Source organism: Oncorhynchus gorbuscha, linkage group LG02 (genome assembly GCF_021184085.1).
Source record: "Oncorhynchus gorbuscha isolate QuinsamMale2020 ecotype Even-year linkage group LG02, OgorEven_v1.0, whole genome shotgun sequence".
Lineage (NCBI taxonomy): Eukaryota > Metazoa > Chordata > Actinopteri > Salmoniformes > Salmonidae > Oncorhynchus > Oncorhynchus gorbuscha.
Genome location: NC_060174.1, coordinates 20,777,560 through 20,795,896, shown reverse-complemented (window position 1 = coordinate 20,795,896; position 18,337 = coordinate 20,777,560). Strand labels below are relative to the sequence as shown.

The 18,337-nt window shown below is 42.1% G+C and overlaps 3 protein-coding genes and 1 long non-coding RNA gene across 5 annotated transcripts; 2 read left to right on the top strand and 2 right to left on the bottom strand.

The window, feature by feature from the left end:
- Nucleotides 1-5,186: 5,186 nt before the first annotated feature.
- Nucleotides 5,187-9,175, bottom strand: LOC123991689. Its single transcript, XR_006830837.1, has 3 exons — nucleotides 8,892-9,175; nucleotides 5,977-7,740; nucleotides 5,187-5,843 (listed from the first exon to the last, which is right to left on the bottom strand). It is a non-coding gene; the product is annotated as an uncharacterized LOC123991689 (long non-coding RNA).
- Nucleotides 9,176-9,411: 236 nt separating this feature from the next.
- On the top strand, nucleotides 9,412-12,029 carry larp6b (La ribonucleoprotein 6, translational regulator b). Of its 2 annotated transcripts, none has more exons than XM_046304267.1 (4): nucleotides 9,412-9,562; nucleotides 9,703-9,827; nucleotides 10,069-10,285; nucleotides 10,387-12,029. In XM_046304267.1, exons 1-4 carry the CDS (start codon nucleotides 9,518-9,520, stop codon nucleotides 11,497-11,499), a joined length of 1,500 nt encoding a protein of 499 aa, XP_046160223.1. In that variant the 5' UTR covers nucleotides 9,412-9,517; the 3' UTR covers nucleotides 11,500-12,029. The 2 variants fall into 2 exon arrangements, with proteins under 2 accessions (XP_046160223.1, XP_046160231.1); XM_046304275.1 differs by having other exon boundaries at nucleotides 9,515-9,562; nucleotides 9,731-9,827.
- Nucleotides 12,030-12,269: 240 nt separating this feature from the next.
- Nucleotides 12,270-14,550, bottom strand: LOC123998981 (vimentin-type intermediate filament-associated coiled-coil protein-like). The gene is made up of 3 exons (XM_046304289.1): nucleotides 14,219-14,550; nucleotides 13,905-14,119; nucleotides 12,270-13,771 (listed from the first exon to the last, which is right to left on the bottom strand). Exons 1-3 carry the CDS (start codon nucleotides 14,246-14,248, stop codon nucleotides 13,417-13,419), a joined length of 600 nt encoding a protein of 199 aa, XP_046160245.1. The 5' UTR covers nucleotides 14,249-14,550; the 3' UTR covers nucleotides 12,270-13,416.
- A 196-nt stretch (nucleotides 14,551-14,746) lies between these two features.
- LOC123991678 (NADH dehydrogenase [ubiquinone] 1 alpha subcomplex subunit 11-like) lies at nucleotides 14,747-17,044 on the top strand. The gene is made up of 4 exons (XM_046293329.1): nucleotides 14,747-14,897; nucleotides 15,346-15,438; nucleotides 16,357-16,479; nucleotides 16,855-17,044. Exons 1-4 carry the CDS (start codon nucleotides 14,819-14,821, stop codon nucleotides 16,965-16,967), a joined length of 408 nt encoding a protein of 135 aa, XP_046149285.1. The 5' UTR covers nucleotides 14,747-14,818; the 3' UTR covers nucleotides 16,968-17,044.
- The last annotated feature ends 1,293 nt before the right edge of the window (nucleotides 17,045-18,337 follow it).

Genomic DNA, 18,337 nt, shown 5'->3' with positions numbered 1-18,337 from the left:
AATAATAGAGCACCAGCAACCTCTGGATGGTATACCAGACAATGACCAACCTCTGGATGGTATACCAGACGATGACCAACCTCTGGATGGTATACCAGACGATGACCAACCTCTGGATGGTACCCAACCTCTGGATGGTATACCAGACGATGACCAACCTCTGATGACCAACCTCTGGATGGTATACCAGACGATGACCAACCTCTGGATGGTATACCAGACGATGACCAACCTCTGGATGGTATACCAGACGATGACCAACCTCTGGATGGTATACCAGACCTCTGGATGACCAACCAACCTCTGGATGGTATACCAGATGACCAACCTCTGATGGTATACCAGACGATGACCAACCTCTGGATGGTATACCAGACGACCAACCTCTGGATGGTATACCAGACAATGACTGGATGGTATACCAGACAATGACCAACCTCTGGATGGTATACCATGACCAACCTCTGGATGGTATACCAGACGATGACCAACCTCTGGATGGTATACCAGACGATGACCAACCTCTGGATGGTATACCAGACGATGACCAACCTCTGGATGGTATACCAGACGATGACCAACCTCTGGATGGTATACCAGACGATGACCATTTGGACATTTCAGATGAAGAACTGTGCACAAATGGTAGATATACCAAAAAAAGTAAATTAGTTACTTCCTTTGGTAAATACAGTGCCTTGAAAGTATTCGGCCCCCTTGAACTTTGCGACCTTTTGACACATTTCAGGCTTCAAACATAAAGATATAAAACTATATTTTTTTGTGAAGAATCAACAACAAGTGGGACACAATCATGAAGTGGAATGTGTTTGGATTTCCGGACTATGGCTTTTCAATTAGAAGATCAGAATTTGGGACTTATGATTGGTGAGATGTTGTGGCTAATATAGCATTGTTTGGCACATCATGTTTTAGCGCCACTCACCCCCTAACGTGAGAGTTAAGTGTTATTTAATATTAGCGTATATGCGGAGCATCTATAGACGACGAGTTAGTTCAAGCTGTATGTCTAGACACCCTAAGGTTTGTGTGTTAGCCAAGGAGTGCTTCGTTTGGGCAAGTCACTCAGTAAAGGGAGGGGGGATGGGGTATGTGTTTTATGTTCACGTCTATTATTAGTACAGGTGGCATGACAAGCTCCCGTACCGAGGGACGATTTTCTTCTGAGTTTTGTATGACAGCAACAATTTGCTCTAAAATAAGAAATGCCACATAGTGACAGAGCACAGAGTAGACCAGGTGGAATAAAGATAGTCAGCTGGAACTGTAATGGCTTAGGGCATGTGGTGAAACGAGCTAAGGTTTTCTCTCATCTTAAATTACTGGGTGCTGACATAGTGTTTCTTCAAGACACTCATATTAAACGCTCCGCTCAGGCCAAGCTACGAGTCGGCTGGATCGGTCAGATATACCAGTCTAACTTTGATGCAAAAGCGAGAGAGGTAGCAATCCTGATAAGGAAAAACATTCAGTTTGTTTACTCATCCTCGATTTCAGATCCTAATGGTCGGTATATTATTGTGGCTGGTACACTGAATTCGAAACCAGTAACCTTGGTCAATTTATATGGACCCATCTTCGATGATCCATTATTTTTTCAAATGGTATTTAAGGACATACCAAATATCTCGGATACAAGTGTTATTGTTGGAGGGGACTTTAACTGTACGTTTTAGATAAACAGCTATCAAGGTCACTTCAACAATCAAATGCCAGTGTCTGTCTAAATATATTGATGACAAACCTTAACATTGTCGATATTTGGAGACTGACGCACCCAACAGACAGGGATTACTCTTTCTTTTCATCAGTTCATAAATCATATTCCAGAATGGACTTTTCTGTTGGACTCCAAACTAATTTCAGCAGCTGAGTCGGTTACCTATCACCCTATTCTAATTACGGACCACTCTCCTCTGTCCATGGTGCTGAAACTCGACAATATGTCGACATGTAGACACATACCTGCTGAAAGATGAGGCTTTTTGTCAGTATTTGAAGGAGCAGATTGCCTTTTTCCTTGGAACTAACGACACGGGGGATGTTGACGACTCCACCCTTTGGGAATCTCTAAAGGCTGTGATCAGAGGTTACATTATTTCTTATACATCAGAGGAAGAAACGCGCCAATACTAGGCTAAGAGAAATTGAAAGAGAGTTAGGGGAACAGGAGAGCGTTTTTAGGACGAATTCCTCGTATACATTCCTTGAGAAGATCAAAGTTAAAATATGAATACAATACCATCCTTTCGAAACGGGTGGGCTCTTTACTTGCTAGAATGCAACAAAGTTTTTTTGAACTGGGTGACAAACCACAAATTATTATCAAGACTGCTAAGGCATGTACAGGCATCTACAGCTATTCACAAAATAAAAGACAAGAAGGGTAAAATAGTAACAGATCCGCAGGATATTAATAAATGCTTTGCGCAGTTTTACTCAGAGCTATATCAATCAAAATGTGATGCTACTGATCCACAAACTATGGAACGCTTTCTCGCTGAATGTGAACTTCCTAAACTAGTCAGGGGGGCAGCTTCTGCACTTGATGCAGGGATAACATTGGAGGAAATTAACACAGCGATAGCACAATTTCCAAACAGCAAGGCCCCTGGGCCCGATGGATATGTAATAGAATTCTATAAGAAGTACTGCGCCAGTCTAGCTCCACTTATGTTGCGAATGTTTAAACAATCCAAAGAAAATGCCAAACTCCCGCAAACACTGTATGAGGCTACAATAGCACTGATCTTGAAAAAAGATAGAGATTCCATGGAGATGTCATCTTATCACCCCGTGTCGTTACTCCCCATAGAAAACAAGGTGTTGACAAAGATATTGGCAAACCGATTGAAAACATATATTTCTGACATCATACACCCTGACCAGACAGGTTTTATCCCAGGCCGACATATACACTACAATTTGAGACGTCTTTTCAACGTAATGTATCACGATCATAAGGTTGAGGCAGTGGTAATAGCTCTTGATGCAGAGAAGGCGTTTGACCGGATTGAGTGGAAATATATGATGTCGGTTCTGGAGCACTTCGGGTTCGGAAAGGAATTTATTAATTGGATAAGAATTATTTATGCACACCCAATGGCGTCCGTGGTAACCAATCAAGAAATGTCGCAGTCATTCCGCTTGTTCAAGGGGTGCCTACAGGGGTGCCCTATTTCGCCTGCTCTCTTCGCTATAGCCATGGAACCCCTTGCTACTCGCATTCGGGCATGTGCCGATATAGCTTCTGTTAAAATAAAGGACACGAAGCACAAAATTCCCTATATGCAGACGATGTTCTTTTGTTTTTGTCCAAACCTAAAACTTCTATTCCACCCTTAACTTGATAAACACATTTGGCTCCTTCTCTGGCTACAAGATAAACTGGCAAAAAAGTGAGTTGATGCCAATATCAGGGCCTGTGGACACCGTTTAGAACAGTGATGGACAAGTTACATTACATTTACATGTAAGTCATTTAGCAGACACTCTTATCCAGAGCGACTTACAAATTGGTGCATTCACCTTATGACATCCAGTAGAACAGTCACTTTACAATAGTGCATCTAAATCTTAAAGGGGGGTGAGAAGGATTACTTATCCTATCCTAGGTATTCCTTAAAGAGGTGGGGTTTCAGGTGTCTCCGGAAGGTGGTGGTTGACTCCTTAGCATTGTAGTGACAAGAGACCTTGATCAGCTATTGAAAGCGAATTGGGACAAGAAAATATATCAGCTTAAACAAGATATAGATTTTTGGAAAACTCTGCCTATCTCCTTGGTTGGTTGTATAAACGCTATTAAAATGGTTGTCCTACACAGGTTTCTTTACCTCTTCCAATGTCTACCCAATTTCATACCACAAAGCTATTTTAAGAAACTGGATTCAATAGTAACTCCATTTTTATGGGATAACAAGGCAGCCAGAATTTCAAAGAAGCATTTATGCAAGTACAAAATAGACGGGGGCTTTGGCCTTCCTCACTTTAAACTGTATTATTGGGCTGCTAATCTGAACACTGTGTCTTTCTGGAGGGAAAGCTTACCTGCGATGAGACAGAAGGATATGCCTGCATGGCTTTTGATTGAGCAGGCCTCCTGTCAACGTTCCTCACTCCCTGCACTTGTTAATAGCCCATCATATGTGGAAAAAATCCATTTATGACTCTAACCCAGTCATTTTTCATACGCTTAGGATCTGGAAACAGATTAGGTATTTTCTTAACATACCCACTGTATACATTGACAGCCCGATTTGCCTGAATCATGCTTTCCACCCCGCATTGGATGATGTGGTGTTTTCACAGTGGAGGGAGAAGGGGCTCACAACAATCGGTAATCTATACATAGATGGTCAGTTAGCTTCATTTAAACAATTACAGGGAAAGTTCAACATGCCAACAACACATTTTTTCAGATACCTCCAAATCAGGAATTTCGTAAGGACACATATCCCACAGTATGGCATGAAGCCAAATAGTCCTACATTAGATAGTTTGATCCTTGTCAAACCCCATTCAAAAGGGTCGGTCTCTAGACTGTATGATGTGCTACAGGCCCACATAGAGGTATCCACAGACACCATTAAAAGGGCTTGGGAACAAGAACTTGGGTCAGAAATCTTAGATGAGGACTGGGTAGAAGCTCTCAGGAATATAAACCACAGTTCAGTGAATGCCAGACACAACCTTGTACAGTTTAAGGTGATACACAGGTTACATTACTCAAAAGTAAAACTGCATAAAATATTCCCGGACACCACTGTGTGAGAGGTGCAAGCAGGATGAGGGGACGTTGACCCACTTATTCTGGACATGTCCTAAATTACATGTTTACTGGGCTCTCATTTTTGATTATTTATCTAAAGCCTTTGATAGAGTTCTAGCCCCAGACCCATTGACCGCTCTGTTTGGTACAGTTGATGGGAATAACCACAAAGGGAAAGCTGTCTCTCTTTGTACTCTATTAGCCAAAAGGCTCATATTGCAATTTTGGAAACTGGAGACTGTACCTACCTTTGAAATGTGGTTACGGGATTTAGGGAATGTAATACATATGGAAAAGATTCGATACAATACCTCCAATAGAAGTCTAATGTTTTACAAAATATGGCAGCCGATACTGGATAAATGGTCTAGTCTCGCTTCATAACTGGGTTGACGATCTGTTGCTACTCTGTGCTGTACTCCACTCAACATTTATTTTTGGCTTAACTACACTGCTTGTAATGACTATATGCTGTCTTCATATACCACCTAATAGGATTTTGTTTTATTTTGTGTATGTGTGAGTTTAAGTTTAGTTTTGTCCTCTAAATTGGCCATCCCATTCAACAGTACAATGAATGTCATTGTTAGTATTGCTGTCTTTTTTATTTGATTTTTTATTGTAAAATAATAAACATATTATAAAAATGTAAAATGTTTAAAAAAACATCATTGGGTCAGGTAGCCTGGTGGAACAAGACAGATACATTTATACTGCTCCCCTCTAACGCAACTAGCATCCTCCCTGGTAACATTTGACAATTCATCTACTAATGCTACATGATTGATTTGAGAAAGTTCATTGTGTGTGTGTGAGAAAAGGTCTCACTTACATTTAAATGATGTCCATCACCCACACTTTGGAATCCAGGACCTGGGTGAATTCCTCTGGCATCTCAAGGTATGATGTGTAGGTGTTGGGGGATCTCCAAAACACATCTCCGTGTGTGTGGTTTGGGCTTCTCACAAAGTCACTCTTGGGCTCAACAAAGTAGACGTGAATGGCTGAAGACACAAGTACATCTGCACCTGTATAAAGACAAGGACATCTGCACCTGTATAAGAAAGTAAGACCGAACAGAGAAACAGTAAATTACATTTGCATTTAACGTCCATAGAAGCAATATCAAACAAAATACACGCTAGCTGGTGAGCTACTTAATTATCATTGTTCAACATTGAAATTACCTGTGCAAAATCTGAGACATTTCTTAGGCAGTTGGTTGAGCAGTTATGGATGTACTTGTTTAAAAAGTCCATGATCATTTGTTCCCTCTTGAGTAAGGTATCATGTTTAACAGCTGCAGCAACTCTTGAATGTTGGTGTGAGGCTCCCGAGAACCTAGTCAAAACCCCCAAGATGCAGTTTCAACCTTTTCAGTACGCTGTTCCAGGACTCAGCAATGTAGGCAGGATATGATTTCTTTGTGGGTGACTTCAAGTAGCATCTTCTGCCAGTTCATCTCATTGATCAGAATCTTGACATCATGTGCTCCCAGCAACTGACGAGCAATCTTGGATTGACTGTTTGACGATGAGCTTTTCCTCACTTGGTATAGACTCCAAAAATGTTGCCAAGAAGTTTTCAGATTTGATCTGTTCTCCAAGACAATGTTGCAGAAATGGCTTGGCCAACGCTAAAGGTAAGTAGCCTACCATGTTGTATCCAAGGATCATCACTTTTGCAACAGTTTCCCACGAGTCCTTCATGTCATGGGAATTTTCATGGTCCCACTTGTGCACTTCCTCATGAATGTTTCCCAGTATTCACTTAAGGCGTCCCTCAGCACTCCACCATGGGACTCACCTTTCTCTGTGGTGCCATTGGGTAGAATAATTTCTCTCTCTAAAATGGTGTCTTCTTCAGAAACACCTACATCTTGAATGGCAGCATTCAGGCCTTGGAACACATTTCCTCTACGAATTCTGATTCTGGGTATCCTTTGCGGGGCGGGGGTAGGCCTCGGCGTTGAAAATAACATAGCATCAATTGGAAGCGCATCATCAAGCAAAGCACTCATCAGCTACAAAAGGATATCCCACTTGAATTTCTTTGTCCATTGATATTGATACACCCAGTATTTTGTCACTCAAACCTGATATTTCAACCATTGGTTGTGAGGGGGTATCAAGAGCCTCCTGTCTGTTATAGCAGATGCAAATGTTTTTGTTCTTCCTGGTCAGGTGAGTGGAGGCAGTGGTAAGCTTGAAGACCGATGGGATTGTCCTCTGTGTCAATTTCCTCTGATTCCAGGCTTTCTTTGCGGCGGATGGTAATGTCCCCTGTGCTGATTTCCTCCAATTCCAGGCTTTCGTCGTCAGATGAGAAAACATTGGCGATTCTGTTGTACTTGGTTCTGTTATTCTTCTCTGTAGAGAGAGAGGCAGCTGCCTTGAGACTTTCATATGCCGCATCGTTTCTTTTGTTGCTGGAAAGATATAGTCTAAACATGTTTAAAACTTTTCTGAGTTCGTATTGTTCGACCAATGTAGTAGATGGGTCTAGGTCTTCCTCAGTAATGTCTCGCATGGTGAATTCAAAACCATTAACATGCCCTAGTTAGCTTTTTCTATTTGGAAAGAAAAAAGTGCCTTACCGACCTCCAACAGCTCTGCTATTGTAACCATCTTTGCTGCCTTTAATTGTCTTGTCTCACCACCTTTCTTTATCTGTGACTTGGCAGAATGAGTTGACACCAACTTGTTCCAGCCATACAATTTGGAAAGTACATTCTGTTTTCTAATTGTTGGCGTTTCCAAAGTTTTGCTGACTTCTCATTACTTTTCTTTTAGTGTTTAAAATGTTCTATATCCCTCTCTGCAGCATTGGATACACTTGATCCCTGGAGAGCAGCCCCTTCTCTTTTGCAGTACTGATTTAAGATCACCAAACCTGGGCACGTATTGTGAGAGTTGGGCATCCATCATGCCCTCGACAGCACTGCAGTCAATCTGAAAACAAAGGAGGAAAATAGTTACAGCTTTGAGCAAGTAACTTTATTTGATGGATGGTTATAGTGGATGGGTGAATAAATTAAGATGTAATAGATAGAGAGCTCAATTAAAGCAAGAATCCATAACTGAAGTAATAAAAAGCTGAGGAATGGGCCTGGAGAAATGTAACCACTCAAATTCATACACAGAGCTATGGATGCAAGGACTGACCATCCATGATATCAAAATGAAAACAAGCTTATATTTTGGGTTCTGATAGGATGCGAAAGTTGAACTAAGCTCATGAGGCATTTATAAGTTATATTCTTGAAGAATCAATATATCTCTCATTAATCTATAAGTCCAAAAATGAATGTCACAAACACAGCAATGTGTGAGACAAACTGTGCCCCAACTAATCCCACTGCCCACAAACGGGAGAATTATATATATCTGGCTAGGCAGCAGCACTGGCCTTTCAGCACCACTGAGTTGATCTGCTATACCAGGGTTTCCAGAACTCGGTCCTGGGCCCCCCCTGAGTGCACATTTTGTTTTTTGCCCTAGCACTTCACAGCTGATTCAAATAATCAAAGCATGATGAGTTTAATATCTTCATCAGCTGTCTAGTGCTACGGCAAAAAACAAAAACGTGCACCCAGGACCGAGTTTGGGAAACCTGCCTTATACTTGTCCAATGAGCGGAGTCACTGCGCACGCAAAGCGCTGTCCATTCAGCATTACTGAATGTCGGCCGCTGGCTCAACTCCCCATGGCTAGAACTTCTTGTAGCCTACTTCCGCCATTGTTTGCTTTGTTTGTCATGCATGTGTGGTCGGTGTGGTGCATACATTGGATTTATCGAATGTATGCGTCAAACTGTATGTGTAGACGGCTTGACAGAAATGGTAGCAGAAGGTAAATGTTGAACTGTTGTTGCACACATATCCAGATGATGGCTGTCGGTGTGTTCGAAACGTCACCTTCTGCTACCATTTCTGTCAAGCCGCATACATTTGATAAATCCAATTGATGCACCGCATCAAACGCAATGATGTAAGGCAAACGCTGCGTTTCATTGGAATTGTGGTGTACCAAAATGCAAAACACTGTCGGTGTGATCGAAGCGTTACTGCCAGCTAGCTACATAAGCATTATAAATCGTTTACCTGTTCTAATTGATCTCAGACTATGGTTCCATCAGCAGCATAATTTCTGGCAAAGGGGTCCAGACACAATGAATGGAAAAACACGCATATTCCGAGGATGATTAAAATTGAGTTGATTAAAAACCTGAGTGAATTAATACAAAATATGAGGGAACTGATTAAAAAATATAATTGCAATGGATTCTTTTTAAATAAAGGGGAATGGATAAAAAACAACAACCAAGAAACGGGTTAGTATGGCAGTCTTTGCTCTCTCCACAATGATGCCTAATGGGCTCCATACCAATTAGATCAGCTTTGAAAAAGAACTGATGTGATTGGTCAAAAGACCAAATAGCGGAAAAAATGTCAAAATTGGGCTGCCTGTCTAAACAGTCACACAGATAAAGTACGGTGAACAACATTTATATGAATATTCGATTTAGGCCTGAATGTGTGGCCTTCAAAAACAAGGGAAAACTGCTCACACAACGGTATAATCAATGGGAGTGTAGAATACCAAATGTAAACACCTGATTTTCCTTGATTGCATACATCAAACATGTCATTATCCAATGGTCAAGTTCTCTCAATTGTGACGTAAGGGACACTAGAAATTAGAATTTCTAAAAATATTCCATGTCAACATGTGCGGTGGAGACCGGGGAAACGTCGGGCAAAGAGGATATCAGGTAGGGTAATTTAAAGTGAATACTTTTGCTTTGTAACTTCAGGTAATGGTTACAATATAAAGTAAACTACAAACATGCTCAACACACATACATGTAGGCTACAAATCATCTGAGTTTATCGATATAAAAATTCGTTTCAGTCTCACAACATGTCTTCACCAACTGCAGACGTCTTCCGATGTGGCTTGCAAATGTATCAGCTGTCCCCAGATTCAAAGCGACTTGAGTCATACACAGAGGATAGAACATATGATAGTTTGGATGGGTAAGAGCCCATGTTACAGATGATTACTGTAATATCTGATAATCAATTTAAATGTGTCATGTTTTAAAATGAATTGTTCAGACTTACAGGGACCAGATTGGTCATTACAAAAACATGATCAGAAATATAGGCTGTAATGTTCGAGTGGAGCATGTGCATTCACCTCAATTGAGGTGTATTCAATGTCAAAAAACACTAAATGTTTATCAACTTTTGAATGTTGATATCAATGGTTCTGCAGAAGTTCCACCGAGTTGACTGATGTGTTTGAAGAAGAGGATTGTATTCAGGATGAAGGCTGGTGTACCCCTGTTGCAGACCTGAAACAGAAAATTGCAGCTCGGCTAGAAAACTATCTTACCAATGAGAGCCTGTCTGAAGATGCCTTTTTACTGAAACATGTTCAGAGGAACAAGAAGGGCTACGTCAGTGTGAAGTTACTAACTTCATTCAAAAAGGTAGGATTTATAGATTGCTTTGGCCTGCACTGACATGTCTTTTGATAACCTTTTTTTTGATAACCTTTGAAAATGACTAACCTAAACATTCTGTGTCATAGATCAGGGAGCTCACACGTGACTGGCGAACCACTCTGGCTGCGGCTCGCACCACGCAGCAGCTGGAAGTCAACGAGGAGGGAACCAAGGTGCGACGGAGGGACCCAGTGCCCGACTGGCTACTGTGTGTCCCCACCAGCAAGCTGCTGCTGGCCTGGAACCTCCTGGGAGGAGAGGACAACGATGAGGAGAGCGTAGCCCCGGGGGTGGAGCAGCAGAGCCTGATGGAGACAGCCATGAGACTATTTGGCTGCTACGGCACCATCACGTCCCTCCGCATCCTGCGCCCAGGGAAGGAGATCCCTGCCGAGCTCAAGAGGTATGCAAAGAAACACATGGAGCTGGGGCGTAAGGTGTGTGCCGTGGTGGAGTATGAGTACCTGGAGGGGGCACGGCGGGCCTATGAGGCCCTGCAGGCTGAGGAGCAGCTACAGGGGAACAGGGCTGTACGTGTGGCACTACTAGGCAGCAGGGGCACCAGGAAGCCAAGGGGCAGCCAGGACCGCACAGAGGAAGAGTCTGAGGACGGTATCGAGAGTGTGTGCTTGAGGAAGCCCAACCGCAAGGGCAGACGCTACCTGGGCTACTCCTTGGAGGACTCTGCCCTCTACAGCTCATCTGAGTCTGACTTCGCCCCTGCCTCGCCCAGGCCCAACCGCAGGGTCACACGACCTCAGGCTCTGTACGGCAGCCCCCTGGCCATCCCCCGAGTGTCCTCCTTCCGCTCAGACCCCTACAAGAACCCAGTTTGTAGCCCTGTGGGGAGCCCCCTCCTGCCCCGCAAGCTGTTCCCCAGTGGCCACACTCCGTCCCCGCTGGCCGCTCCAGAGATCAGCAGCAGCCCTGTATCCAGTGGCAATGGAAGCTTTGGTAGCAGGAGCAAGTGCTCCGGGGACTATTCCCAGGAAAGTTTGGGCTTTGTGGGGAGCCCCTGGGTCCAGCGTCGGAAGACTGCCGCCCAGACATTTTTTCCTGACAAAGGTGGGCCCCTCTCGCCTGGCCTGCCCAAGAGGCCACTGGGCGCGGTGGATGTGCTGCGCCAGCCGCTTGGCCCTGATGGCACTAAAGGCTTCTACAACTGCATTGGCAGGGGGAAGCTGGTAGTGCAGCAATGATAAAGCCTGGCCAAAATTACCTCTGCCCAAAGCAAGGAATGATTTGATCTTAATGTAACCACCATATAGTGCCCACAATTACTTTTGATTGTCTCAATGTTTATCTAAATGAAATGGGGGGGGGGTTGTCACGTTGGTCAAACTTATGAAAATGTTATTTTGTATTGATTAATAAAGATTACGATGTACTTTCAACAGTTCTTATGTTATTTCCCTTTATGCCCAGTATGGACTAAAACTATTGACTATGCAATGATATCTCAGTACATTACTATTCTGGGGTGAAACATGGTTTCATTCCTGCCTCAACTGCTAAAGACACACGCATATACGGTTAACTTCTAATGTATGAGTCACCACCAGGATAATGTTCTCAACGAGTCAAGTCCCACGGGGGCAATGGCCACCATAGTCTGTCAAGCACCATTCCCTGTGCCTGCATGTCTTCTAGTGGGGTATGTTCTAAAAAGATAGTATTGTTTTTTTGTTCTCTCACACTGCCAAGTTATTTTTCCAAGTAAATGGTGTATGAATAATTTATTCATGTAACAGACTGCCCTGTTAAAGCATTCCTCATTGAACAGAAATACCTATTCTCATTTCTTTGACTATGACCATAAACATGAACAGAGTGCTCAACACACATTTTACAGTTCAGAGGCAATATGCAACTGTCCCCATGCTAAAGGTACAGTGATCACAAACGGAACAGTTTAAGCAGCACAATCATGCAGTTGTACTGAAAGAAAAAGCAGAAACTTTTAGCCACCTGATGATTTAAGCCAACACTATATTGCTTCTACAATGATTAAGCAAAACCATACAATATAAAAAGTACAAGGCATGGCTGTGATGTCAAACTACATTTGTAGATTTAATACAAAGTTCAATCAGGAAGGCTGATCTGAATGCTTGTTTAAACAATTCACTTTGTATTCTATGCCTGTAGAATAGAAAAACAGCATAGCATCTTTTTTCATCTCTTCCCATTAGCCAAGTGCGGAATGCCATTCACCTATTTACCTTAGCCTATAAGCGTGGCACAATGCACATTCCTCACGCTTGCCATTTTAACCTATGGGCTCACGCTTACCACCTTTCAACCAATGAGTCTAAATCTTGGGATGTATTTGTCAATTTACCCTTGCTCACATACTTGCTGTTTTTCAGCAACAGTTTGACAACCATCCACCTTCCTACCACCACCTATAATAACATTGAAGGCCATCATAGGAACTTTCCTTCCATTATGAAAAAAATAACCACTTTGATTCTGACCCTACTGGAATGTGACATCTATGTAGCAGCTAATGTTGCATAGACTTGCTTCACTGAAGCAAATATTGATGCCAGTACGTGGCTACTGTATGTCTTATATTCACCATTAAATGTGTCATGTTTACAAGGGAGTAACTACAATCCCTGAAAAAACACTTAACTGAATTGTCACAAAAAAAAAGATTAAAAAGTATACACTACATATACAAAGCATGGGATGGATTGGAACCTAGCCTTGCAGATGTACTTTCTGAACTTTGACCAGCTGAACACTGACCATAGAGGTCCTGTTTACACTATTTCCAAATATTTGATATTACCTTATAAAAATATAGCAGTTAAAACAGTAACAGACGATAACCAGATGTCTATACATTTCACGTCTGGTTAAGACATGGAATCAAGGCAGATTAGTTTCCATTTGGTTACATCAAAGGCTTCATAACGTGTCAAGCAGTTCCCCCACATTCATGTAAGATGTTAAGTTGTAAGTCATCTGCTTAACATACAGAACTACTTGAACATGAAAAAAATAACATGCATGATGTTTTGAAATGACTCATGCCTCTACTTCAAGTACTATCCACTTCTAGAACCTTTTCACCTCTAACCTATGTAACGCTTCTCAGGGGCCTTTTACTATACCGTTGTTCCAAACACTATCTCATCCAGCTGCTGGTCATCCATGTCATCCTCACTGAGGGAGAAGTCTTTGTGGTTAGAGATGCGGTTGGGACTGCAGTTTGACTCCCCGTCTGTGAGGGACGTATTGACAGTGGGTTCACCCATCCCCACAACTGGCCCAAGTCTTTCTGCCTCAGCCATATGGGACAGCATACTGTCTAGTAAAGGCCTGCTCTTACAGATGTTGTCCAGGAGCTGGCAGCGATGTTGCAACTGTCCCATCATAGCATCCTTCTCCTTGACCAAGTTCTGAAACCTCTGGATGGTCTCTTCTGACTTGCACAGCTTCTCGTGGAGGTAGTGAATCTCTCTAGAGAAAATAAATGAGACATGATTGATAACCTTTTTGATTGATAACCTTTTACATATTAAATAACAATGGTTGGGGATATTAAACGGGAGCTTTGGTATTGCCCCGAAGAGACAAGACCTCAATCACTTACTTATCCTTGGCCTCGGCGATCTCCTGGGTAGCAGCCCTCAGTTGCTCGTCCTTCCTGATGAGACTCTCTGCTTGCTCCCTCACGGTGTTCTCTGCTGCCTCGAGCCACTGTTCCAGCTCTGCTACCCGCCTGTGCACAGCTACCAGGTGTGCGTTCGCCTCGCGAATTTGGACTGGTGATGGCGAGGACATGTCACATGAGGAATATGGTACGACCTAAAGTCAAGTTACAATAGCACACCGTAGAAGATTGATTAACGATCAAATAAGAGAGCAATGAATGATCACTTGAAATCTCGTGAACAAGCATTTCACCAGAGGGCTGGTGTTTACTCTTCCTGCCATGTCTGCACCCTCTTCAGCGTTTGTTCCTCGTTAAACAACTGAACCAAAAAATATTGTTCCGTGTCCAGAAAAAAAGTATTGATTATGTTATGCTAACCAGCTACTGCTACCGACACGTCATCCTACGAGATTCTAAGCTCCAAAACTCATAAGAAATGCATCGATATTTAATTGATTCATTACGAACAACATGCCTCGAGCTATATACTCGTTCGTTATTTGCACTGTTTTGAAATTTAAAAAAAGCTGGATAACTTGAATGAACTTTGAAACTGATTCTCTTTGTAACCTGTGGATTAAACTCCGCCCCGGAAACAGTAGTGTTGACAGCTTTACATACAATGTAGAAAAGTTGTCAGTGTGTTATGTTGTTTTATATGTAGCTAATAACACATTTAAACAGTAATTGTATTTTAAACTTTAAAAAAGTAAACAGAATACTTTTCTTAAGATGTTTGTTTAGCTAATACATGTTTATCAATAAAGTTTTACGAAATTTCAAGTGTCGTCTTCTTCCCCCCCATCTCGCGATATTTCCTCAATGTCTGTGTCCTTCATGTGAAATCCAAAATGGGTTATTGGGATCTGCAAGAGGGGAAAGATTGTATCGAGAAAACATGGATCACCACTAAATTGGGCACAGCTCTAGGTATCTAAATCTTACACACAGAAATACATTGTTGAAATTAGCTAGCTGGAGGTAAAGAACGGTAAAGTAACATTAGACCCCATAACAGGTTAACGTTAGCTAGCTGCCGAGCTAACTTGCCATAGCATAGTTAACTGTCATTCTAACTAACTAGTGCTAGCTTACTGTACTAGTAAGCAATGTGTTGTTTTCAACAAATGTAACGTCAGCTAACGTTATTCGGTTAGCTAGTTGTTTAGCCAGCATTTGCTGCCAGGCAGTACAGCTAAGGCAGTAAATTAAACTATGGATTTTGAATGATGTTTACCAGTTAGCTAGCAAGCGAATCATAGCTAACATTCTTGTGACTTTGAAAGACAAAATGACTTGTCAAGTAGGTAGCTAGCTAGTTAACCCAATGCACAGTACTCTAACAGCCAATTTTTTAAATATCTTTTTTTACACACAGGGTTGGTGGGTTCAGCCTATCACATTGTGGCATTCCAGCCTGATTCCGCAATCCAAGCTGTTCAGAGAGCCACAAATGGCACAGTAACCATGGGTATGCATGTCTCTAATCTCATACACTGATAATAATCACCTGGCTTGCTGCCATGAAGGTATCCAATCTTACACTTAAATACCTAGATACACCTAGACCAGTAGCCAACAGTGTTCAGGCTAGAATGTTATCTCAGATCAGTACACTACATTTGTCAAGAAGATTTAGTCCAAGGGCCGTATCCACAAAGCATCTGTTGGACTGCTGATCTAGGGTCTGTCCGGTAAATGCAAAACTGATTCTAGATCAGCATTCAGCTTTGTGGATATGGGCCCAGGTCACAATGCTGAAATGTACCTAATAAACACGGAGTCTCTACAGTTGCCTCGTTTGAGTGATGGTGAAATTGTCTGTTTGATCTTAGTGTTTCAATAGTGATCAGATTTTTTTTTTGGGGGGGGTGATCAGATGTTTGTCATAAGGAGTTGTAAACAAACACAGTTAAGGTGGGTTTATGTCAGTATGTGTTAATTTAGGGCTCTATTCAATCATATTCACTTCAGCCAACATCAACATAGAGGTTGTTTTGGCAGTGTCAGAGTGTAATTGTGTTAGAGCTGTCAAATCCACAAGCGACACCTGTCATTATACCCAAAGCGAACATTGCTATTAGCCTTGTTTACACATTAGAACAGTGGAATGTGAGATGTAATTTACACCTCGATTAGGCTGATAGAAATCCTCATTATTTAATGATTTTCAATTTGAGAGTCATTACAATTTATATAGCCTACACTTTCTTGTTCTGAACGGGACAGGTGTGGCTTTGTGAAAATGATCAAGTGCAGCTGCTCACCGATTTGACAGCTCCAACGCAGTTACATCAGTTATGCAAGTGTCAACTATCGCTGGTTAGGCCTAATGCTTGATCTGATTGAATCCAGTCCTTAAAACCAATTATCTTTCCTTTCATGACAGCTGCCTTGGGGGCGATCTTTGGAATGACCACTTGTCTAGCTGCACAGGCCCGGGATGCTCCTGATGATCCGGTGAACTATTTCCTCGGAGGCTGTGCATCAGGAGTCTTTCTTGGAGCTCGTAGTGAGTAGTCTATATTAAATAGTATGCTGAAGATTTGGGTTACATGCAGTAGGAACAAATGGGAACAAACATTTTGAAACGGATAAATAAAATGAACATTCTTATTGGATAAGTTTGGGTGGAACCTCCTCTGTTTCAAAGCATTTTCTTCCAGGGTTTAATTATAAAAAGAGGTATTTTCCCTTCTGCCCTTGTTAACATCCTACATAGTTACCATCATATTGCTGTCATCTATCAAGCGCTATAAGAACTTTGTAGGACAGTGAACATCTTCTCATTGCCAGATGATGTTTGCTTGAGATACAGAGGGGCATCAGATATTATCCTCTTTCTTTTCCACTAATAACATGTATTTTTTTTCTCTATGATACACAGCTCACAGTGCAATGACAGGCACGACGGCATGTATTGGGCTGGGGACACTGGCCATGTTCACTAAGGTGGGCAAGATGGAGGGCTGGAGATTAGCTGGACCACCCAGGATGTAAACAGCCCAAGGGGGAGACTATATATTGACATGTATATTGTATATTAAATATTCCTTGAATAAACTTGTGTAAAAGAGTGTCTATGACAGTCTGTATCCTGCACCTCCCTGCTTTAGCCACATGGTGGAAACATTGGCTATCTTCCCAGACAATTTGCACCAATCAACTGCAATTGAAGAGTGTGTGTGTGTGTGTGTCAACTTTAACAGTGGTGTAAAGTACTTATGTAAAAAATACTTTAATATACTACTTAAGTATTTTAAATATATATCTGTACTTAATAATTTATAGTTTTGACAACATTTACTCCACTACATTCCAAAAGAAAATAATGTACTTTTTCCATACATTTTTCCTGATTAAAGTACTCGTTACATTTTGGGAAATTAATGGTCCAATTCACACACTTATCAAGAGAACATCCCTGGTCAACCCTACATGCTTCGTTTGTCAATGATGTAGGAGTGTTGGAGTGTGTTCCTGGCTATCAGTACATTTAGAAATACAAACAAAATTGGGATGTCTGGTTTGCTTAATATAAGTAATGTGAAATTATTTTTACTTTTGATACTTGAGTATACTTGACTAGAACCCCAAAATTGATCATATTACTCCAGTGCTAGCCTTTACACTGGCTTCCTGTTAAGGCAAGGGCTGATTTCAAGGTTTTACTGCTAACCTACAAAGCATTACATGGGCTTGCTCCTACCTATCTTTCCGATTTGGTCCTCCCGTACATACCTACACGTACGCTACGGTCACAAGACGCAGGCCTCCTAACTTTCCCTAGAATTTCTAAACGAACAGCTGGAGGCAGGGCTTTCTCCTATAGAGCTCCATTTTTATGGAATGTTCTGCCTACCCATGTGAGAGACGCAGACCCAGTCTCAATCTTTAAGTCTTTATTGAAGACTCATCTCTTCACTAGGTCCTTGCTGTCTCTGCCTGGCCGGTTCCCCTCTCTCCACTGGGATTCTCTGCCTCTTACCCTATTACAGGGGCTGAGTCACTGGCTTACTGGTGTTCTTCCATGCCGTCCCTAGGAGGGGTGCGTCATTTGAGTGGGTTGAGTCATTGACGTGATCTTCCTGTCTGGGTTGGTGCCCCCCCTTGGGTTGTGTCGTACCGGAGATCTTTGTGGGCTATACTCGGCCTTGTCTCAGGATGGTAAGTTGGTGGTTGAAGATATCCCGCGACGCGAGTGGTGTGGTCAGACTTATCCACTCAACTCTAGATTGGGCAAGGCCACAAAATTGTCAGGAAATCTCAAACACAGACCTGATCAGGGTTGTCACATTGTATCTGGACATCTTGGCACTAGGTCAATTGTCAATGGCGATCTTAATCCTCACAACGTATTAAAGAAAAAA

Excerpts from the sequence above, each read along its gene's own strand:
- larp6b (XM_046304267.1), top strand. The coding sequence starts at position 9,518 with ATGTGCGGTGGAGACCGGGGAAACGTCGGGCAAAGAGGATATCAG. Across the intron at positions 9,563-9,702 it reads TCGGGCAAAGAGGATATCAG|TCTCACAACATGTCTTCACC; the intron begins GTAGGGTAATTT and ends AATTCGTTTCAG. Across the intron at positions 9,828-10,068 it reads ACATATGATAGTTTGGATGG|AAGTTCCACCGAGTTGACTG; the intron begins GTAAGAGCCCAT and ends ATGGTTCTGCAG.
- LOC123998981 (XM_046304289.1), bottom strand. The coding sequence starts at position 14,248 with ATGGCAGGAAGAGTAAACACCAGCCCTCTG. Across the intron at positions 14,120-14,218 it reads GAGTAAACACCAGCCCTCTG|GTCGTACCATATTCCTCATG; the intron begins GTGAAATGCTTG and ends ACTTGACTTTAG. Across the intron at positions 13,772-13,904 it reads ATCGCCGAGGCCAAGGATAA|AGAGATTCACTACCTCCACG; the intron begins GTAAGTGATTGA and ends TATTTTCTCTAG.
- LOC123991678 (XM_046293329.1), top strand. The coding sequence starts at position 14,819 with ATGGGTTATTGGGATCTGCAAGAGGGGAAAGATTGTATCGAGAAAACA. Across the intron at positions 15,439-16,356 it reads AAATGGCACAGTAACCATGG|CTGCCTTGGGGGCGATCTTT; the intron begins GTATGCATGTCT and ends CTTTCATGACAG. Across the intron at positions 16,480-16,854 it reads AGTCTTTCTTGGAGCTCGTA|CTCACAGTGCAATGACAGGC; the intron begins GTGAGTAGTCTA and ends TATGATACACAG.